This window comes from Cyanistes caeruleus, chromosome 19 (genome assembly GCF_971803275.1).
Source record: "Cyanistes caeruleus chromosome 19, bCyaCae1.hap1.1, whole genome shotgun sequence".
NCBI classification, from domain to species: domain Eukaryota; kingdom Metazoa; phylum Chordata; class Aves; order Passeriformes; family Paridae; genus Cyanistes; species Cyanistes caeruleus.
In genome coordinates this window covers 8115577-8139437 of record NC_141719.1, presented here as the reverse complement: position 1 = coordinate 8139437, position 23861 = coordinate 8115577, and the positions used below count along the sequence as shown (strand labels likewise).

At 39.6% G+C, this 23861-nt stretch overlaps 1 protein-coding gene across 8 annotated transcripts in view; it reads left to right on the top strand.

Moving 5' to 3' along the window:
• TEX2 (testis expressed 2) overlaps window positions 1–23861 on the top strand; it is a 45681-nt gene that overhangs the window by 1083 nt on the left and 20737 nt on the right. For 4 of the 8 annotated variants that reach the window (XR_015278046.1, XR_015278047.1, XM_086857408.1 and 1 more), the window contains exon 2: window positions 17580–19234. Coding sequence is in view for 5 of the 8 variants with exons in the window: in XM_086857408.1 (XP_086713534.1) it covers window positions 17606–19234 (1629 nt within the window). In the remaining 3 variants the exon portion in view is untranslated. Of the gene's footprint in view, window positions 1–4820; window positions 4925–14660; window positions 14755–17579; window positions 19235–23861 lie in introns of those variants that run through there. The other 4 variants (XR_015278048.1, XM_086857410.1, XM_086857411.1 and 1 more) reach the window with 2 other exon arrangements.

Sequence of the window (23861 nt, the reverse complement as noted above, 5' to 3'; positions counted from 1 at the left end):
TAAGTATTATAACCATAAGATAAATTAGCTTAAGTCTTCAGTGCTGTAAGATTATCTTCTGTTAAGATGCTTTGTCATACTCCTCTTTCAAGATGGTATTGGCTGTGTAACTCAGGAAAAATGAGGCATGCTTACAATTTCAGGGGTGTATATTTTTACCAGAAGATGTTGTCTTTTTAGCGCTAAAATAATATTCCTAAATTTAATAAAATTCAGTCAGTGTGACTACCCTCTTGATTTTCTTGGAACTGAAAATGTGCTAAATGAGAGGTAAAAGCACTTAAGTGTAAAAAGGTAAGCTAGTGATTTGGGATGTTAAAATTGACTTTTAAAGACACTGACATCGTGCTGTCTTATGATTTATGGGAGGTTACTCTTGTGTCTGACTTCAGAGCTGATCCAACAAGGTGCTGTGTTGTGGGTGGCATATTAATTATGCTCCAAGTAGGTGCTGAGGCTTGAGGTAGTGTTTCTAATGCAGTGCAGGGTGCTTTCTCCCTTGAGTAAAAGATGAAGAAGTTGATTCTGTGCTCAGAGGTGTCTTACACTGGAGCTTGCTGGGGTATGGTACCGCCTGGGAGTTGTATTGGCAAGCTGAACGCTTCGCTTGTGAACAACATTTCTGGTCCATGCAAAAGAACTTATAGAAATTATCTATTTCAGAAAAAAAAAATTAAAAAAAAATCATTGAATAAAATCCAAAGTTAAAACTTGAAGAATGACACGACCCAAGAGCATGTATTAATTGTATACTTCTTTTTGTGTGAAAACTCTTAGGACTTCCAGCTTTTAATACCAAATGCTTAGTTGTTTCTAGCTAAAGAACTTCTAAACCAACTAAAACCATATTCTCAAAGTAGAGAATGTGGAGCAGGAAGCATGGACATAATGTGTAATGCCAGTAACTTCTCTGTTATGGTAGGTGTGTAAACAAAGTAATGGAAGATACGGAAAGTTACTTAGCAAATAAAAGGCTAATATAAATGAAATACGTTTAAAATCATGTAGCTAGAAGACTGAGGATGCATTGTTGCATTCAGACAGCTTTTTAGTTGATCGATTTGGGGACTGTGCTGCTCTACCCCTACCTTCTGTGCCAACTCAACCAATTCCACATGATGAAATCAGAAGGTTTCTCTTGTAGCAGGTCTGAAAGGCCACAGTTACATTGTGTGGCTGAAGGTGACCAGTCACAGGCATGGCAGTGGGCATAGGTAGGGACATACTCCCCTGTCCTGCTCTTAAGGACTGAGCTCTAGCCAGTTTCTACCAGTGAGATGAATAAATTGTGCAGAGTGTAACTGACACCTGCCCAGGAGCTAAAGAAAAGTAAATGCTGTTTTTTAATATAAACTAAGTTTAAAAAAAATGGAGGGGAGGGTAAGTAAATTCTGGTTTTAAACACAGTCTTGGACCTTGGAAAAGCCCCTCAAATCTCTGAATTTTTATTCTTTTTCTTTAGTAGGCTAGAAATTGTGGTATCAGATGTCCACAGTAGTAATCCTAATTCAATGTGCCCTAAAATGTTTATCCATGACTAAAGGCCTCATGTTCTAGAAACCCTTACTGCCCTAAATGAAACAATCAGATGACAATGTATGCTAGAAAACGAGAGCATAATGTAGACTTAGAGATTAGAGAAATAAAGATAAGAATTAATACTTTGAGCTGTCATGAGTGTGTACTTTGTATTAGAGGAGATGTGTTCAGAGTAGAAACCAACTCTGGAAGTGCACAAGGGTGCTACATGTGCCTGATAAAGGGCCTGAACATTTTTAAGTAATGCAAAGTGGACACTTGAAAGGATGTGTTGTGCTTTCAAGGCGGAGGAGGGTAGAACATTGAGCTACTGAGAGAACAATATGTCAGAACTGTTGATACCAAAAAATTAAGTGTACCACTCCTTATTGTAGAGGATTGTACTAATTGGTTCAGATTCACAAAGTAAGGGGTTTGCTTTGGGGGGGTTTGTATTGCAAGTGGTTGAATTAATCATCTTTTCTGGACAAAATTCCCAATTATCGTGTCAAAAAAAAATGCGATCAGTTGTTCTTGACAGAATTGTGAGTTTTCTCTACTTGGAGGCTGGCTTCTATAAAGCTTCTGTTAACATGACAAGCACAGAAGTTTGAAAGTGGAAAGTTAGTAATAATTGATCAAAATCCCTTTTCCAGCTTAAGACAAGACTTGAAGGTTGTGCATTGGCTGGGAGGGTTTCTCCTCACCCAGCAGCCTCAGCCCCTGCTCCCTCAGAGCATTGTGAGGGATGAGCTTTGACCTCCTGCAGGGTTAGAACTGAAGTAGTGTCCTCTTCAGAAGAGCTGTAAGTGAATGGATTTCCTTGGATTTGGTCCAAGCTTTTGTGAACCACAGGTCCTAAAGTATTTACATACTTGACAGATGGAAATTAAGTCTTTTTAAGGTGATTTTTATGTTCTTTCACACAAATCCTTATTGGAGTTTTGCACTGGACACTGTTGTGTGCTAACTTGGTTTCATGAGTTTGAGTCTGTACAGAGCAAAATCTCCTCTCCTTGGTCAGCACAGTAACAATACAACCAGTGTAGTGCAGGACTCCCAGTCAGACCAGTTTGGTAATGCAGAATCTGCCTTTCATCCTTTCCTTTAATGGACTCCTTGATGACCATTATCTCTGAAAAATAAAACCCAAGTGTCTTAAGTTGAAATTGCTCAATTAAAGTATCTGAGAGGCATTGTTTGAAGACTTCCTGTGTTAGCCAAGGCCAGTCTTGCTTCTGTTGGAAATGGTGAGACAAAGGAAGCAAGAGGAGCAAGTTTTGATGGTAGAATAGGTTAGAATGACTGAGGTGTCTGCAGTGTGCAGTAATCCTTGTAAGATTTGCTGGGGTTTTTTCTTCCTGCTTCACTTGTAACAGGAGAGGAGTTCCAAGGTGTTGTGTTATTTACCAGTCATATTTATTCTCTGGGTACTGTTGTCTCTGTTGAAGCCAATTGTTAGTGTCTTTGGAGAGGCATGAGAATATAATGATGAAAAAGATTTTATTCTCTGATCTTGCCCTTCTGCTCCTCAAAACTCCTACTTCTCTGTTCCGTATCTTTCTTATCTGTTTTAACTCTCTCCTCTCCTGACAGTAAGATGTCTTACTCTGCTATGCAAAATCTAAATTAATACCTAATGCAGTTGGGGTTCTAAAAGGGAAGAGGACTGATGGACAATGGATAGCAGAAGATCAATAAACATGGTAAACAGTGGTATTTTCCCAAAAAGGCCAAGAGGGCAGTGGAAATGAATCGTTTTGTGAACCAGGTTTTAATATTCATTACCCAGTGTCAGTGGTTTATAAAGTGTTGTGCTCTCTGACCCTGCTGGTGTTGGATGACAGGAATATTGCAGGAGAATGTTCCTTAGTGCTGTGACCGTGTTGCATGTCCTGCAGGATTGTTATCCTGGAGCTGTGAGAAGGTGGGATGGTCAAGCTTAGAAGAGAATCTCTTTTAAGAGAATTAAAATGATTATTCAGGCACTGGAGTGCTCTTTTAAGGGATCTGTTTGAGCCAAAAAAATCACTATATTGGGTTTTAGTAGTGGAGATAGAAGACAGAGATGCAAAACTTTAGATCTTACTCTGGATTTCATGTGTTTTGTTTAAATTACACTTCAGTTGTAAAATAGGACTGCAAAATTATAAACACAAAGCTGCGGACTCCTTTGATACTGGGAATTTCAAAGCAGATGGCAGAGGAGTGAAATGTGACCTGTCATGAGCTGCAGTGAAGTTCTGATCTGAAATTAAATAGAGAGAACTAAAAAACATTCTGTTTGACTGAGAAAAGAAAAACATTTGTTTTTATGAACCCAGACAGGCTTGAAGAATGAGGGTTCTGTGCGAGGAAGGAGCTGGTGGTGCTCAGATGCCTGTGTTGTGGGAGCTTGGGTAGGAAATGTTGCTGAACATGTGACATGGAGAGACAGTGGAAGTTCTCTGAGTTGTGCTTGCTGTCTCCTGCCTGTGAGCTGCAGCATGTTCTGCTTCCTTGTTTTCTGAAACTCCCAAGTATCCAGAGCCTGCCTGTGCTGGGCTCTGCCAGGGAGGGATCCATCTCAGACTCCTCTGGCTGAGCCTGGGAGTGATGCTCTTGCAAAAGCAGAGCAGAGCATTCCCCAAGCCCTGTGTGCTGTCACCTCCCACTTCTAGTTCCTGTCTCCCTGCCGCACTGTGGCCAGGGCAGGGTGAAGGTTTCTCTCTGGATGCTTTCCAAGCCAGGCATTACCATTCTCCTTGCTTAATATGTACCCGTCATCCCTGTTGCCTGGAGGGGCTTTGCTTTTTTTCTTAGTACTCTTGTGTAATGCTTGGGGTTGGTCACATAAATAAATGTACTTTGGTGGGAAATGAAAGTGATCTGTACAACTCTTGTCATGTTTGGAACTGCTGTGACATTTGATAAGGCTTATCTTTGTAGGACCTCCTCAGTAGCATTTCTTTTTGTCTAATCACTTCCACACTTCTTCCTTTTCAGCTTGACTTGAAGTATTAAACAAAGGAATTGGGAGAAGTGGAAAGAACTAAGGGGGAGATAATCCTGAACGCCTGTTAGCTCAGAAGTGTGCTGGTTAATAAAAGCTCTGCCAGGTTTTGAGTAAACCTTCTGAGCAAATGTGTGAAAACTTTACAAAAGTATTTTTATAGAAAAGAGAAAAAGTGTTACTCTTCTATTTATGTTATTTTTAGTGAGTAGCGAGAGATAGATGGAGAACGGACCCAGCTGTGCATACAAACTTTCTCCGATTTTGTAATTCCCTTTATTCCCTTGTATCATTCCCTTTATGACAACAGGCCGAGTGTTCCCAGAAGCCTTAACACTGCTGTGAGATTTCAGGCAAGCTGAAAGCAGTGCCCAACAGTTTCAGAAAACTCCAAGTGTCTGAAAAGATTAAGAGGTGTGTTTTATTTAATAGTGTAAATATTTAGTTGTGTGGCTCTCAATTTCTTTTGTCATGCAGCTTTGAGATGTGGATTGGCAATGGTTTTTGAGTATTAAACAGATTTTATGAACCTTTGCTTTTCTGATGAGTTGGGCCAACTTTCCAGTTTTACTTTTAAATCCTATCTAGGTAGCTGTCCTTTCTGCCAGGTTAAAACTTTACAATTGAAGTGATAAAAATGAGCAAGTCGTGGTGCTGCTCCATGAGTGGTTTTGCTTTCTCAGGATATATTTTTTTAATCTTTTTCCATCCAGCTGCCCTAAGCACTGCATTTACCAATGAAAATACCATGGGCTGACTTTTGCCCATGAGTTTTTTTTGAGCTTTGCCAACTTCTTTGTAGACACAAATGAGTGAGGTGTGAACAGTGACTTTTCGAGCCTCCTCCTTCAGTAACCTCAGCCAAATCAATGCTGGTTTGTGTGGTCTGTTCAGATCTCAGGCTGCTGAAGAAGGGATTGTCTGTTGGCATAACACTTCTGATCCTTCATGGAGCTGGGAAGACTTTTGAGGGGGTGTGGAGGCTGTTCCTCATTTTAACAGAGAGGAGCTTGTCTCGCGAGGTGGTGATGAATGCAGGTGAGAGATTTACATCCCATGTGTGTGTTTCTACTTGCATGTTCAGTTGAGTTTCCCCAAAAGGGTGACCAGTGTTGTCTCTAAAGCCTTCATTGTACACAGCATGACAGAGGCAGTGCTGTAGGGATGGCATCAGCTTTTCCACCTTATCCTGGAAGACAACCTGAGCTGCCACTTCTGCTTGGCTTCTCTGCCCTGACCTCTCTGAGCAATTAAAAGCGTTGTTTACACACCCACACCCTGACGAGGTGTGTGTAGTACATACCCACAAACCTACTCACAGTGCTTGTAATTCAGAGCCTTACTCTCTTTGATAAACAAATGCCTGGTGGATGAATTAAGCATGGATATAGGAACATTGCCCTATGCCTGAAATTAGACTTGCCTGCATAATTCTGTAATTGGACAAGGCAGGATATGGCTGAAAGACACTTATTTCCCTTTGCCCTTTTGAATCCATCTGGTGGCTTTTGCTGTTCTTTTATCTCCCAGCAAATCAAGACCTTAAAATTGATGACCTAAAATTAATTTCCTTGAAGCTGTTTTAATGACACTTCTTTTTCTGAGCATGTGTGTGAACAAAATGTAACCCACATAGAGGGGAGTGCATTCACTCTTAACTGTTTCTTAACTGGTTGAGACTATAGAAATTATTTCTGAGTGAAGTAGTAGAAACTTTTATGGTGTTGAAGGCATTTCCTGGACAAGCATTACACTGATGATACCTGTTTATTGCATAGAAAATATAGGATAAGAAAGGGAAGATTTTAGCTCTTTTTTACAAGGAGGTAACCGCAAAGGAGAATGATAATAGGGAGTTTGCATTAATACAACTTGAATGTAAAGTAAAACTGGAGTTCTTAAAAATTCATTAAAATGTTTTTAAGCTGTTTATATTGCACTGTGAATTCAGCAGGTAACTGGTGAATTTTGGTGTGTATTGCTACAAGACACCCACCTGCCGACCTTTTTACTTTTCAGCCTGTGGGGTTGTCAGATGAAATTTCTGGAGACAACTATGTTGATTAATGTCCTCAGAAGTGAGATCTGTGTATGTGTGCTTAACAGCTTGCTATGTAGCTGGTCAAAATTTAGTATGTGCCTCTGAAATAGAGTTCTGGAGGAGTGATTTCATTTACTGAAGTCCCATTGTTCTGTTCTACCTGAGGTCTGCCTTCCACTAAGTTAAGGACCTGTGTCAGTGTGCTGTGACTGAATTATACCATAGAGGAGCAAAGGTTGGGGGAAAATGAGTAATGAGTGAGAACACTTCTCAAGGAGTGCTGAAAAGTTAAAAAAAACTTTAATGAATTTAAACCTTTTAAGGAAAATTTTATTTTTCCTTAATTTCACACTGATGGCCTGATTCACACAGGGAAAGACCATGTTGGGGTAGATCCATGCTGCTGAAAAAAAAGGAAAAGGAGAGGAGAACTCTGTTTAGCTCTGTTTATGTTCTTCCCAATCTTGTTTGCTTTTTTTTTTTTTTTTTTTTGAATATTCACATGACGAATTATCCTTCCAGGCTTGTTATCAGTACCACATTTTGAGAGAGAAAAACAGAGTAGGAAGGATCCCCACATGTGCAAGGACCTCACTTTACTCTCTCAGTGTAATGACTTACTTTCTCCTTATGATCAATATGGTGTCTTTACTTTCCTGTGAAATGATCATTTTAATTCAGAATGCCAGCAAAGTTGGGTTGTTTTTCTTTCATGTATCTACCTCCCATGGTTTCTTAGCAATTAAGTATAAAAAAATATGTTGTGGGAGGTGCTCATAATTTTCTGACTCAGTTGGTTTCAATGGGAGTCAGGCCTGTAAAGCAGCTGTTAGGGTCAAGCAATCTGTAATTGACCTGTCAGATGTTGCAATTAAAGTGTATTGCAGCTGTTAGAAATAGGAGTTACTTCCATTGCTCCTGAAAAAAACTGAAAAGCAACCCAAAACCAAACCACCAGAAAGCTTTAATGTATTTCAGTGATTCATTAAGTACTGCTGTCTTCTGTGTATAATGCAAGAAACAGAGGGAATGCAGATGCAGCTGCTGCCTTTGATTTCAGTGCTGTTTGTGGCAAGGCCTCTTTCATGTTATGAATAACAAAGTCCAGAGAAAATTCTTGCCAGTGTCTGTCAACTAATAAGTTTACACCTTGAAATGCTTAAATAGTATGGGAAAAATAAGAAAATGTATTTACATGAAAACACACATGGGAATGCTTTTGCCTCATACTGTTTTTTGCCTTAATGCGTTTGGGGATTTTGTGAAATATTAGAAGGTACCGTAATAGAATAACTAGGAATTGTATAGTTGCTTCAGCCCTGTGAATGTGAGTGGTTTTGTGTATTTGTCTCATAGATTGGTATTTTTAATCATAAAATGCTTAAGTCACTCTTTAATTCAAAATTAGTCACTGAGAGATGATACTGAAATGTATGTAACAGTTGCAAGGCTGTAAAAGCTTTTTACAAGCTGAAAAACTCTGCAGAGCCCTTATGTCATGACAGTCAGTTGGGAAGCTGGGGAGGTCTGGGTTGTCTGTCCTAACATTTTCATTGAGCCTCATGTAATATCTTTGCTCATTGAGGGTTGGCAGTGTTTTTGTGTTTGCTTGGGCTTTTGGCTTTTTTTAATAAGCAAAATGCTTTGTCCTTAGCATGGTAAAAATTCAGGTTGTTTGGGGCCATCTGGGTTCCATTTCAGTGTCTTGGATGTTGTCCTGTGCTTGTCACTCTGTGTCCTCCAGCTGGAAAGCCACAGCGCTGCTGAACTTTAGCATTTTAGTTTCTAGGTATCTGAGTTGAACATAAATCTGAATGAGATGAGTGTTGCCTTAAGCAGAGAAAGAAATGTCTGGTACTCACCAATTCCAAATCTGACATTTTATTTTCTGGCTATTCTTAGGACTAGGATTCTTTAGAGTTTGTTTTGTTAACCTTCTGTAGATCTTTCTATGAATTAGAAGTTAAAGTATTTTAAGCACAGAAGCTGTCATCAGTAGTTTATGATCTCTGCACAGTTCTTGCTAAAATATGTGTGATTCTAGAGCTGCATTAATGTGGTTCTCAGTCTTTGCTGTTGCTGCTTTAAGGTGTTAGAGACTCTTTATGATCTTACTTGTTCCATAATCTGTGTGAACACTGCTCTTCAATCAAGCAAGTTAAAGCAAAATTTTTCTCACCCTCCTAATAATACTGAAACTAAAAATAACATCATTATCTGCACAGGACTTTCAGAGAAGTCTGGAATTCTAGTCCATTTTCTTCCAAAATTAGATCACAAAGAGCTTTTCTGTTCATGTGGTGCTGATTTATGTTTCTTTTGCAGTTTCCAGGTAGCAGGAAATGCTAGTAATACCTTTCTCCATTTATTTTTTCATGGAATCCAGTGAGAGAGACCACTCATTGCACAGCATGGAGTGATTGGCAGGACTGCCTCTCATAGGTGCTGGGAATAATTACTATGAAGAAACTTTGCGGAAAAGTTTGACTTTTGAGTTGAATTACCTTTTTTCCCACCACTTCCCAAACTTGATGGCAGCTCTGAAAAGACTTGCATGTTTTGAAGCCCTGTTTACTGACCTTTCCCTAACCTCTTCTGTCCTTTGGACCTTCTGGGGATTATGCTTGCAGAAGTTTCTAAGAAGTCCTGATCTGTCATAAAAGCATTTTCTGCATTTATCAAAGACACTTTTCCTTGGGCAGATGAGATGCAAGAAGGTGAACAACTGTAATCACTGTGCCCTTAATAGCAGTTCCCTATGTTAATATTTTCAGCTTTCTCTTTATCTTCAGGTGCCTTAAGATAATTAATTTTCATGTGTTAAGTACGACTGCTGTTCTAGTTAGGTATGAATACTTTATTTGTATCACATGTAAATGTAGCCCTCCTCCTTCCCAAGACAATTTAAGCTTTCTGAAAATAGCCTTGCTTTGATTAGTTGTTCTTGTTTTGGTTTGTGCCAGCTGCCAGGTCTGTAGATATTTGCCTGTTTTTTTTCTAATTGTTTATTTTATTTGAAGAGTTATTACCTTGCTTCTTAGGGATGTGCTAGGTCCAAAACCAAATACGTCTAAGTATTAAATGCTTTAGTCCTATTTAATAACATCTGAGAATATCCCCTTCTGTAATTTTGAAAACATCTCTGAGACCTAAAGAAGCTATGATTGTGTGTACTGTGTTTTGTCCTGTCAGGTTAAAAAGCCATAAAGCACCTTGAATACTAATCCTCTGCAGAACATGAAATTAAAATGAAGGCTGTTCATAAGAAATATGAAATTTGATCAATCATTAAAAATCCCCTGAAAAAAAGATGTCTTTAGATACCTATGGGTAAATCTGTAGATTCCATTCCTTTTTTGATAATATCTCATATTTGATAATATCTCATAACTACAATTTATATGGGGACCTAGAGTTTGAGTTACTAATTGGTGCTGCTCCTCTGTGTATCTGAGCTTAGCCTCATATGGACAAGCCTGTTTATTTTTAGCACCTTTTCACTTGAAGGTGTGTGATGGTTGTTTTACCTTTGCAGGTACTGTGACTATTGATGGAATTTTTTTGTTAGGGAAATGAATGTAAATGTAAGAAGTCCTTGAATGCTCACTTGCTACCTGTAGGCAGTTCTACGTATTGACGTGCATTTGCACTGGGAAAAAAGAGCCTGCAAGACAATTCTGATAAGCCTTTTATAATTTAGGATTCAGGGCACCTTATTTTACTTGATTTTGGAAACATGCTTTTCTTTAAGTCACTTGGTCAAAATTTCCCTTAAAGATTTCATAGTGACCTTTAATTTAATTGGAGATGTGGGCAGAGTTTTCATCTGTGGACTAATCCACGGAGGTTTTAGATAATCTTTTATCAGATTAATGAGGAGGTGATTTTTTTTTCCACTGAGATAAGAGATGGAGTTACAATTCTGCAAAGTTTTACCTCACCATTTACCCTTTCCAAAGGATGTAATTTTTTATGTGTAAGCTTTTTGATGCATTATTATTACAGAAATCCAGCGTGCTCTGTTGAGATGCAGAACTTGTGCAGCACCATAAGATTCTGAAGTAGACTCCTCTTTTTTAGAAGAGAGCAAATGCAGCAGTTGCACATTTATTGCTCAGAATTGTAAGACCATTGTTGGTGTTTTTTTGCTCTCCTTTGACTTGCCAGGGTGACTCTGAATAGCATACAGCAGTTTGAGAAAAGTGTGAAAAGTTGGCTTCAGGCTGGCTCTGATTTTGCCCTTGTTTTAATGTCTGTTTCTGAATCCCCTTGCTGCAGAAATTGCAGATCTAGGTCTGTAAACTTTTCTTTTTCTGGGGCATTTCTCTTCTCACTTGTGGCCAAATTAGTTTTTAAGGTAATTTTGGTGCCAGCAACTAGCTACCTGGAAAAAACACATATTTTAACATAATTTTAAAGACAGCAATATATCTTATAGGAAATGACTAGAACCCCAAAATCTGTGATGGAGGGTGAGAGAGGGGGATATGGTGGTGATTTGTTACTATTTTATTTTGTTCTGGGAATTAATGAAAGGCCCCTTTGAACTGTTTAATGTGGAGTGTTTTGAAAAGAAAAGGTTCTACTTGTTGCTTGGAATTACAAATGATAAACAATAGTATAGTTCATAGGAGGAGAACACGTGAATGGAGAAAGTATTATGTATGTACTAGAATTTTTATTAATTCTTATTGTGCCAACTGGGAGTAAATGTTCTTTAATATAATTACACTCTGGTGCAGTTTGAATCTATTCCAAAGAGCAGGGCTTTGCCTAAAAACTTTTTATTTCTTCTGTTAGGGAAACGTTGGATTTCTTGAAAATACTGTTTCACTTCAGCCTTCAGAAAATCATTAAGTAAGAAGAAACTAGATTTTTCTGAGTTTCTGGAGAAACTTTAACTGCTTACCTTTTTGTGTTTGTTAAAATTGGACTGTAGTGCAGCTTTTAAAGGTTTTGGTAAGTGCTGTGTCATGGAAGGAGAATAGGAAATAATAATAATTATTCTTTTATCAGTAAAGGCAGAGGAAATAATGTGATAGCTGACCTTTCCTAGGTCTTTGGGGAAAATGTTAATGTAGAATACACTTGCTTAGCTAACATTAAACAATTTTTGCTTGATGATTTTTGAAGTGTTGTAAGGAGAAGCTTGGGGACCTCAGTAGCATCAACAAAATTCCAGTAATTCTATCTGCAACAAAATTCCAGTAGTTTTGAAGAGTCCTTGTTTGCCATTTCAATTTTACTTGACTTTTCTGTCCTGGACTTAAAATGACTCTTACTTGTTTCTTTGGTAGGTTTATAATTTTCTTTAAAAGTACAATCTCATGGACAAGACATTAAAATCTTGCCTAGGATCCTCTTTTCAGGTGTATCCCTAAGCCTACTTAAATGCCAGTTATTTAACTTAAATTGTTCTGAACATAAAAGCATTTGCACAAAAATGTTTGGGTGTTTTTTTAATGATGCTCAGAGAACTCCTGCTGGAGTTGTTTTAGTTCCCATTCAGCTTAGTTGCGCTGACCTGGGTGACTCTGTCAGGGTTATGTGCTGTGTGTTTATATTATGATCCATACTGGGTGGCACCATCACTTTTGGCCATGATCTGGGGTTGGGTTCAGCTCAACACATTTGACTACAGTCTTTTAATAGCACTTGATACTGATATCGACTTTTTCATTTCTGCTCTTGGATTTAAATCAGGTTTTGTTGGGATTTTTTTCCTCTTTCCCCTCACCTTGGTACCTCAAATCCAGTTTCATTAATGTGGAAAGTGAGGCAAAACTTGCTTCTTGATCCTGATGGAAACTGAGCTTTGAAGCATTATCTCCAGGCTGGGTAACTGGATCCCTGACAGGAAGGTTTCACAGGGCTATTGTGTGATAGTAATTACCAACCCTGGCTCTGTAGTTCATTTAAAAGTAATGACTAGTGGGTGTAAAAAGAACAATAGATGTTAACTATGGAATACATTATCTCATGGAGATGCCAGGGGAATTTAATTGATCATAATTAGAAATTTGAATGGGGATAGGAAAGAATGTTGAATTTTGCATTTTGTGTCCCTTCTTTTTTTTTTTTTTTGTCTTTTATGGTATAGATCTGCTGAATGGGATTAAATCCATGTGACAGATAATGTCCCAGCAGCTGTGTTCTCTGCTTCAGGGAGGGCATTCTGGGCTAAATGGGAATTGGTTTCTAGACCACTTCTGTGGCAAAGTAGTACTTTTCACTAATATTGTGCTTCATTTTGAAGGACCTGAAATGAAAACTTCTTGCTCTTAACAGAAAATTTTGTCTGATGCTGCGAGCTCTGTTACTTACTTTAAATAAGTACAAAGAATTGCAGCAGTTCTCCCACATATCTCAGTGTTGGAAGGCTGAATCTCTAGTATATCAAACAGTCTAGAATTTCTGGGAGCAAATATGAATTTCAGATCATATTGCCTTGTGCAGGTGTTGCCTGCCTGAGAGAGATTTAATGTGCTGCTGTCCTGGTTTTGTGCATGGCTGTAATGTGTTAGTAGGGGCCTGTTCCTGTTAATATAAAATCTGTCACTCCACATAGAGGCTGCAGAGATTGTTGAAAACAAGTGTACTGCTTCTCCTTTCTGCCAAATGGAGGGTAGATTTAAAGTATGAAGCATCTTCCCCTTTCGAGTCTGACACTTGAAAATTACTATCATGTAACCCAAAATGATAAAAAAGGCCCTATGAATCCTAAAGAACAACTGTGGTTTTTTCCCTGTCTGCCAGAGCAGGAGCAGCCTGTTGGACGAGTGATGGCCCAGAAGGGTTACTGAGGAAAGCAGAGGCATAACCAGTGAGAAATATCTTTCCCTGTGAACAGCTGTGGCAATCTGCATGAAGCTGAATTGTTGCATTATCAGTAATTAAACTAGTTGTTTCCTGAACAGCGTTTAGGACTCGTTCTTCTGGTGCAACTGACAGATACAGGGAAAAGTATTGCAGCGCTGTTTATAAACAATAAGGCTTTTTCTTTACTTAGGAGGAAGGAAATTTCTGTTTTGTAAAAAACACATTTTTTGCTCTGTGTTTTGTAGTAACAAAAATACAAGTGTTGAACCTTGCTGTACATTTTTCTGAAAGCATTTTGCTAATATAGTGTACTGTGCACCCTTTCCCTCTTCTGAAGATGTTGCAATAAGTAAAAGCAGTATGATTGGAGTAGTTGGCTGCTGCAAAGATGTGAATTTAGTTACCCAATCCAGCCTGTTTCTCCAACTGAATGATTATGACTAAGTGTGGTATATGCAGCTTTGACCTTTTAAGTTAGTTCCTAGTTTGCTGCTTTGTTGTTTGAATCACTTTCTAAATTGTTAATGTTAAAATAATTGCTTTGCTATATGAAGTTGGTATAATTGTTTAAGGCTCTTGGATGGACTGTATGTTTCCCCAGTGCTGTGAACAAGTGCTTTCTGGGGCTCAGCTGGAGAAGGGTGGGATGTGTTTGTCCTCTGCAAGGGAAAGGAGCAGCAGAAGGGTGTTTATGCTGCTGGGCAGGACACATTGCTGGGTGCTTGGTTCTTCCTGTGAGCTCCCAGTTAGTCATTCCTGGGAAAGAGCACAGTTACTGCAGTGACATAAACAGTGTCATGGCCTAACCCACACCTGGCCTCTCCCTGGGTGTCCCTGTTTGTCACCAGGTGCATCACAGCGTGGTGAAGACAGGCAAAAACATCCTCATCTCCAGCACTGCTGCCTCCCTGCTTGTAGGAAAGGGCTGGGTGAGGAATGTTCTGTCCCAGGCAGCTGCGTTCCCTGTTGGCCTGGCTCAGTGTTTACTGTTGTTGGAGATTTAAAGCAGTGTCTATTGGTGAGGATCAAAAGTTGCTCTTCTGTGAGAGATGGGGATGCAGTGCCTTGAGGTCAGAAGTGGAAATGGCAGTAGTTGGTTGGCAGCTATCTCATTCCACCCTGCAACAGCATCCGAAGTTCAAACCTTTGGGGGAAAAAAATTATTTTCTGAACAGCCTTCTTCCCTTCTGGGTAAAAGTTCATGTTTTGAATTATTTGGAGCCTGAGGTTGTAAGACTATTACTCAGATCTGCCTGCCACATAAATAAAACCGATACCTTGCATCTTCAGAATCAACACCAGAAAAACTCTGAAGAGGCAGCCAGAGAATGGGGAACAGCGTGGCCTTCAAAAGAAGGACCAGAGAAAAACTGTGTTTCTGCAGGTAACAGTATAATCTGCAAACAATCAGTTTGGAATTGTGCTACTTCAGATGGTGAGGCTGGAGCATCAGGTTTTCAAACAGTTAGGAGAGGAGCTGAGGAGTAGGGGAGGAAATGAGTGAGGAAAATGTAGCCAGAAATGATTAAGAAGTGAATCTGTTAAAATGATTCAAGGGGTAAAAATGTATGGTTCAAGAGCCTGATGAAATATCTTTATCAAAACCCAACACCTACTGAAAGAGCTGTCAAGGAAAAACTTCTCAGTATCTACTTTAGGAAGAAAAAAACAAAAACGAAAGCCCAAATCCTCCACGATAAAACAGAGTTTGTGTTTAGGAATGGATTTGAAACATGTTCTTTTATATGAACTTGTGCTACAGTAACATGCTTAAGGTAGGCAAATACTGGCTAATCAATAATTTCCTTCCTTTCTCTGTTAACCAGGATGTTAAGAAAATCTTGCTTGTTCAGTAAGCAGTAAAATCTCTTTTTTGGTATATTTAGTGTGTGCAAGTGAAGTTCATCTGTTTCAAGTCATTAGCACTGCATTAGCACAGCATGGCAACTGGTGTTTAAACACGAGCTAATTAATGTTCAGTGTAAACACTGTGTGTTAAAGAGCTATCCAAACACATGAAGTTCTAGCTGATACAAAATGCCACAGTGAAAATGCTATTTGTGGGAAGAGGTGGGGGTTTGCTAATCTTTCTCCTGCTTTCCTAGATTATTGATAATTGGTTAATGCTGAACAGCAGAAGAGAATGGGTCAAACTGATGCCAACAGCATTATGTGAAAGAGGAATTTTGTTATTATATTTGTGGGGGTTTGATTATTGTTTATTTGTTTTTTCCTTCCTTAGTGTACAGTGTTGTGATGACTCAGTGACCTGGAAAACATGTAGGGCTTTTGTGCTTTCAGATTTTGGTGTGTTAGTTTTGCAGTTTCACAACTGGGCCAAAATATTAAACATATGTGATAGCTGATGGCCCAGCACTATGGAAATGAGATTGGATACCTATCTTGTCTGGTAGTATTTTTTTTCCTCTCTCCAAAATAAATTTGGGTGTGTTTGTCAAAAAAATCTGGTAATTTGCAGTCTGAACTATGTGAAATGGAACCATGTCCATGGTGGACAGCAGACAGAAGCATGGATTCTGTCTGCTGGTGGTTCCCAGGTGTGCTAATCCAATAGGAAAATGAGAGACCAGATTACTTACCAACCTCAGCACCCACCAAGTTATACATACAGGTGACTGATAAGTGTATATGTAAACTTCAGGTATCTGAGAGTTCTTAATATTTGAGTAGTAACTGCTTGATCCACAGATGTAAGTAGTAAGAGAGGTAACTGAGCCCCAGGTGGGCTGGAGGCACATCCCCATCACTGAAAGGAGTTCTCTGTTAATGCTGCTACTTGGATGGGTCAGATGGATTTTGGGGAGGACAGAAGAAAACTTGTTCAATGGTAAAAGCTGAAGTCAGAAGTGATCTTCCAGAAGAATTTTTGTCTCCTAAGCACTCATCAGGACAAGGATGAGATGTCAATTGAAAGCTTGACCAGGGTCTGAATGTTTCTTTTGGTCCCTTGAACCCAAACTGCCTCCCTGTCATGTGCAGCAGAAATGAGACTTAAAAAAAAAAAAACCTAACCAAACCTTGAAAATTAAATTTCTGAAGCCTTTGCATGAAGCAGGCTAACATCCAGCCCCTTCCATACAGCCTGCTTGGGAAGTTCACAAATGCTGGATGAGGCAAGGAACTGTCAACAATTTAGGAGCCATAAAATGGACAACTATAGTGCGTAGGAAGTTATGGACAGATACTCTGAATAAGCTGCGTAGCAAAGTTCTGCTGGTTTAAAATGTTTAACCCAGCTTAGTTTAGTGACAGGTTAAAAAATGTTTACATGAACAGCTCTGCTAGGAAGTAGAAAGGGCTACAACCTTTTGTAGGATGATGATGCCAAACAGGTGGCACTGGCTTGCTGGATAATACAATCTGATATCACAACTGTTTGTGAAGTGCAATTTCTTCACCACCACATAATCATTCTTCTGAGCTGCTCTTTAAATGTCAGCAAAGGCCTTGCATTAATTCAGCTTGACAGTTTGATTACAGAATTTTAACAGCTTCTGAAAAACAATTCAGTTACAGAAGTGGTAAACTCGCTGTCTTGGCAGTGGAGATAAAGTGCTGCCTCCCAGCTGGAGAGGCAGAGCTAATCCTGTAATTCCTGGTCCATCTCTGTGCATGGTCACCAGTGGCTTAGTTTAAATGCATGCTATTTCCTCTCCATGTAAATATATGCTAAATTCACTTTCATGAGTCAATAAAATGCTTAGATAATGTGCTCCCCACACAATGCCCTCTACATATTCTGACCGTGCTTTGAGGTTCAAATTTTCTTTATTTATAAGATATAAAGCATTAAGTGTTGCATGTAGAAGGGAATGAGAGTTAGGAATGAAAAATGTCAGTGTGTTGAGGTGGGATGGGGCTCTGGAAGTCAGAAGTACATCTGGCCAGGAGAATAGAAAGGTGATGCTTCAGACATGAATGATAATTTTAGGGCACTTGGAGATCATTTTAACAGCCTGGTGTGTTTCAGTGTTGCCATTTTGGGGTATGTGGAAATATGTTAAATAGTGCACAGTAACCTAGATCTGTAATTTTGAGCCATAGGCATCTCCTGCTTCTTGTTTTTTTGTTGGTTTGAGTTGGTTTGGGATTTTTTTTACTTAAAAATGTGTTTGGCTTAATGCTTGAAAATAAGGATATTTGAAGGGGGGAAAATGCATTTAATGTGGTGTTATGTTTTCTTCCCAGACTCTGACACATCTCTGGAACCTGCAATGACAAGTCGGAACAGTAGCCATGCAGAGAAAACTGGTGAAATGTCCTCAAAGCAGTCAACACCAAAAGTGCAGGTCCAGCGATCTGTCTCCCGAGAAACCATCACTATTCATTTCTCTGCATTTGGGAAGGAGGAAGAAGAGGAGGAAGAGGAGTTTAAAGAATTTGTTGATGAGGATCTAGATGACCAAAGCATTGTAACAGCACTTGAAGCCAAGGAAGACCTCTGCTTTGAGCATACCGGCCATGACCTTTTTGGTCCAGCTACCTCGCTTAACATGGCCAACTCTGAATCACCGCTGTCCTCATCGCCTGCAGTTCTGCCAACTGCAGAAACTGTAAAGCTGTTGGACTCTCCTTCCCCATCCCAAATACTCAGTGCAGTGCCACCAGTCCTGTCTCCATCGTCACACTCATGTCACACATTTGGCGCATCAGGTGCAGCACTACCACCTGTGGAACAGAAATCCAGTCTGTCTTCCCCATCCTCATCCCCTTCCAGATCAGTTGCCTGCTCTAGCGGATCATCCACAATTTCTAGTTCAAAGCCTTTTAGGGGGTTAGTCAAGTCCTTCTCAACAGAAGTGGAACCAAAAGAACCTACCCCACCGATGCGACATAGGCAGTTAATGAAAACCTTGGTGAAATCTCTGTCTACGGACACTTCTAAACATGAGTCTGAAGCTGTGTCTTATAGGCCACCTGACTCAAAACTGAACTTGCATCTGTTCAAACAGTTCACTCAACCTCGAGCTACAGGTGGTGATTCTAAAACTGCCCCCTCCTCTCCATTAACATCCCCCTCCGATACTCGTTCCTTTTTTAAAGTACCTGAAATGGAGGCTAAAATTGAAGATACGAAAAGACGCCTTTCTGAGGTCATCTATGAGCCTCTTCAGCTGCTCAGTAAAATAATGGGTGATGAAAGTAGTAGCCACAGGCCCAAAGCCTTATCTTCAAGTGCTTCAGAACTCTCAAACCTTTCCAGTTTGAATGGCCATTTGGAAAGCAATAACAACTACAGCATTAAGGAAGAGGAGTGTGATTTGGAAGGGGACTTCTCTGGGGGTGACTTTAATGTGACTAAGAGCAATCAGTCAAGAGGGGAAGAAGATCATGCAAAAGAGATGGAGACCAAAAGCTCTCAGTCTGCAAGCACAAAGGATGTGGGGTCAAAACCTTCACTCGTACTTGAAAAATGTTCGTTGTCTGCACTAGTGAGCAGGGAGGATGAGGAGTTTTGTGAACTGTATTCTGAAGACTTTTTCTTGCTAGAGGAGGAAAGCAAAACTGATAAACCTGCTGAAACTGTGGTCGATCCTGAGGTAACTGAGGAAACTGTTACTGTGCTCAGTAGTGAAGATGAAAATAATCTGGATGTGCAACAGCCTGAAATACCAGTGAAAACTTTATACTTATTAATACTGTTAGTCTATTCTTACCTTATTATCCCTCTCCCTGGCTATTTAAGTGGACTTTTACTTGGAATGGCCCTTGGATTTATGGTAGCTGTCTGTGTGATTTGGCTTGTTATTCCACGTACTCATGAGTATCTCAAATTGCATAAAAACATGAAAAGGCGATGGAATACAGGAGCTCTAGACATTGAAGAACCTGGAATACTGAAGGTGAGGTCATGGCATTTTGTGTGTGTGTCTGTGTGCATTATTTTGGGTAGAAGGAGTAAACTAGATTTATCCTGAGGGTGTAAATGAGCTGAAATGTCCCCATTTATAAATAGTTTTTTAGGGTCATCTCACTTTGGCAGGGGCACAAATGGTTTAGTATCCAAGAATATGTAAGACTTCAGTGTCTTTAGGGATCATTAGAAAATGGAATTTCTTCAAACATAAAAGGGCAAATGGCTTTGCTGATAGATTTGAAATGATCCAACTGAACTACTGAGAGCAAGTAGTGTCAAAGCTGAGTGTGTAAAATAACATTTGTGCTTGAAGCTGCATCTTGGGAGATGTATTTTGTTTCTGGGATATTTTGCTATCTAGGCAGTAGTTAGTTTGTCTGGTCTGTTCATAAGCAGAGACAAAAGCATTGTGTTCAAGCAGAGCGTAGAGAGTTGGAGAGCATATGGGTCGTCCTCAAGCATGAGCTAATTGAAATGGGAGGAGAAATTATAATTCAGCAAAATGTGTCTGAGAGATGGGTTTTAAATAAAAGTTTGTCCTTCTTGCTTTCTGCCCTCCACTTGTTGTTGAGATATTTCAAGTTGTCACTTCTTGTGTGTCACTTTGCTGCCTATCAGCTGTGATCCATCCAACCCCTATGTTCCTTCAGTGCTTCTGGTCCCTGTCCTGCCCTTCTAATCTCCATCTGTGATGAATTAAAATAATATTTTCCCAATTGCAGAATTCTGAGCAATAAAACATCTACTGGTTTCTGATGTGCAGCAGAAGCATTTCTGAGTGCTGATGGTGTAACCTTTGCTGGCTGTCACATGCTTATCAGAGTATTTGTGGAGGCATTTTTTTGTATTTGTGTAAATATTAAATTGAGCTTTTTGAAGGTGCATCTCCAATTTTAACAGCACAAAGGTTTCATTAATTTAAATTCACATGGATGTATACTATAGAATCTATAATGTATTGATGGCAAATTTCATGTATCTTTAGGTAACTGAAAAGATAGAGAATCAAAATTTAAAACTCTGCTTTTATTGCATAAAGGTGGCAGTTGCATGTGTACCCCTCATTCTACCTTGATGTTCCTTTATTCTGTGATTAAAGTTGTGGTTATTATTTGCTGTAGTGAATTCAGACTGAACACTCCTGCCCAATTGAATTACCTACTGCTCCCATGTACAAATTGTTACAAACTTTCAGTTAAGTCCTTGTTATTTGGAGCCAGGACCCTTGATTCTTCAAAGCTGGTAAAGATCCTGGTGTTCATTATTGGCTGGTGTTAGGCTCTCTGAGGTGTCAACTTTTAGTTAGGAACCTTTAAATGATATTTTAATGCTTTTATTGAGGGGTTACATCTTATGAAAATGGCTGTAGGCAAGAAATGAACAGCATGGAGAAGTCTGTATAAATCTAGATTAATGGTTTTTATGACCTGATGAGCATTTCATGTGCTCATAACACAAAAAGGAATTGTCTTTAATATGTAAATGCTTCAGGAGTTTAAAAACCAGCTCAGTGCCCATATTGTAGTGGAACATAATGTAATATGATTTAGCAGATTGTAAGTTATTATTCCCACTTCATACAATAATTTTCTATTTGTATCTGTCAAACTGAGTGCTGGACAGCTTAGATCCTCTGAAACGGAAGCTAAGGACTTAATCTGTAACAAAACTCAGGGGAATATAGGAAAATCAAACTTGAGGCTCTTGCATAAAGATGTTCTCTTCAGAACTGGTTGGTCTGGTATTCTGGCCTGGACTGCTGTTGTGCAACTATGATAAATGCTCTGAGTAAAATCCCTTCATATGGGGCTTGAGGAGTTGGGATTCTGCCAAACTGCTGTCAAGCTATTTTTGTACAAGTATGTGTGCATTCTCCCCCATGTAAACATTGTTTGAGAAGTTCGCATTTCCCAGGTTTCGAAAACCAGTGCAAAATTCCCCTCAGCAATTGCTGAAATAGTTGGACAGGTTATTGTCTCCCACAAAACTGTTCCTTGGCAGTGGGAAAAAGTAAACGACTCTTGTGCTGGTAGGTGTGTGTTTATATAGGTGTCTGTACTTACTTCAGTCAAATGTCCTTGGTACTGGGTGAAAATATCCCCCCAGCCAGAAAATGCACAAAACCCCTGCATCTTCATTGCACATTTTTGTATCTGCCTGTTACCTTAGTTTTCAGTTCTCTGGCTTCCTTCTGGTCTTTTTTTTTTTTTTTCTTTTTCCTCTGCCCACATTTTTTCCTTCTTTAATCCATTAGTCTTTTCTAACTTCCTTCTTGGCCTTCCAGCTCTGCATTCTCTTGTGTTGTCCTGGCTGATACGAAAAGTTTAGGAGAAGACAGTGGCAGTGCCTGCTGGAGAAATGGAGGTTTTGAGCCACAGCTGTACAGAAAGAGGAGGCTTTTTATCAGCATGGTGTTCCTGAGTACCATCCAAGGGATTTCATGTTTGATAGTGGCCTCTGGCAGACAAATATTTTTTCCAGTTGAGGTGATGGTTGCTTCTCCTACCTCAGACCTTTTTTGTGTCTTTGGTTTCCCTGTGAATGAAGCTCAAAAAAATGCATTATATTTTTTCCTCATTTATGAAACAAAATACTACTGTAGTATTTTAAAATAGTGGTAATAAGAGGGGGTATGAAACAATTAGAGTGGTCAACAGTCTTGAAAAAACATTTGATTGTATCATTTAATAATTCTATTAACCGGCTAATATCGCTAAGAAACTTTAGGGACAGTTTTAAAACCGATTTGGGCTTATATCGTGAAAGTGGCTTTTGCTGATTCTTTTATTTATGTATTTGAGAGTATCATAAATAATGATTTCAATTTATTTTTACCCACAGACCTGGTCTGTGCACCCAGCCTTCTGGGTCCTTCATAAGGATCTTTTGCAGCTCTCCTCATCCTCCCCTCTCAGGTGATGGTGTAACACACCTGAGACCTTAAATAAGTAACACTAAAGAGTTGGTACCTACAAGATACCTACAAGGCCTGAACAAGTGCAGTTCTTACATGAATTATTCTGTTGAACTGCAGTTCGAATACAACATTTGGAGCCCACAGTCAGGAAAGAAGAAAATCAAATTGTGGGAGGGGTGGGGGGTGTGCTTTTGAAATTGTTGTTTTTGTAAGTGGCCGTGTCCCACAGAGCCGAGTTCCTGAGAGCCAGAGCAGTGGCAGCAGCTGTGGATTGTAGCTGTGACCTGAGCTAGGAAAGCTGTGGTGCTGCCCAGCCCTCAGAGCAGCTCTGTGTTCATGGTGGTTCCCTGCCTGATGGCCAGGCATGTTCTCCTGCTTTCGGCTGGGAGTGTGGAGCAACTGCTGACTTTTATAAATGGAGATCACAGGATCAGTGTAAATGGCCAGCAGCTGCTCAGTGGCATATGACTATGGTCATTGTCCTCCCAGAATTAATAAATTTCTTATTTTAACAACTTTGCTAGAACAGAGAAGACCTATGATACAGTCACTCCTCTCCTACACAAGGAAATCCATTGTTGCTTCAGTAGTTTGGGAAAATTTATCTGTTGCTAGCACATTATGGTAACACAACTTCTCTGTTTGGGTGCATTGCAAAACAGTTTCTGTGGGCTGTGACTCTTTTGTTCCAATTTGGTTTTGGAAAAAGAGAGGCAGAGGTATTTCTGCTGAAATTGTTCTTAAAGTGCAGGAACTTTGGAATTACTTTAGGGGTTTCTTGGATAACCTTCTCAGTGTTTTTTAAACTAGGTGAAACAATTTACAGAACTGAAGATCACTGAAGTGAGAAGGCAGGTGGTGTTACCTCCTTTAACACTTAGATAAAATTCCTGCAGCTGCCACACATTTTCAGATTTATTAATAGGGTGAAGAATTATCCTTTAGTGAAGCATTAACATTTTACTGTCCGCCATGCAGTGTGTCTGTAACAAAATAACTTGAAAATCAAGTGCAAAGAAGAAACTTCATCCTTAGAAATTAGAAAACTAAAATTTTATGTACAAGGAGGGTTTGAAGTAATGTGCTGTCTCTTTCATCCCGACTGTTGCCTGAAAATAAAACCCCAAATACTTAAACCTAAACTTGGTTTTTCAGTTGCTGATAACCTGGTGATTGTGCTGTGTTTGCACTTCTGTTGGGTTATGGGTGAGCAGGGGAGGCACTACAGGGTATGAGAATTGTGTGTTTGGCAGACTGTACAGCTAATCCATTTGTTTGAACTGGAAAGCCTGGGCACATGGTAGGGATCAGAAAAGTAGGAGGTATTTTTACTTCTTACTTTGGCACAGGGAAGTCAAGTTTTTGATGAGTAAATCACTCCTTGTTTTCATCACATTTCCATCTCAAGCAGGCGGTTAAAGGAATGTCAGGTGCAGTCTGACCTTCTTTCCTGGGTACCACATGTACCCATAATTTTCCAACCTTTCTACTGAAAATAGAAAGCTTATTAGACTTAGAGAAAGGACTCATGTGACTAAGCTTCCTATAATGACCCACTCTCCAAGCAGCCCTTTCTCTCTGTGCCAGCTGGTGCGGTGTTGGCTGAACGGCCTTCCAGGAGAAGGCAGGAAACTTCTGAGGCAGCAAATTCCCATCTGTATGTTTGCCTGGCTGCAGGCTCCAGACTTCGTCTGAG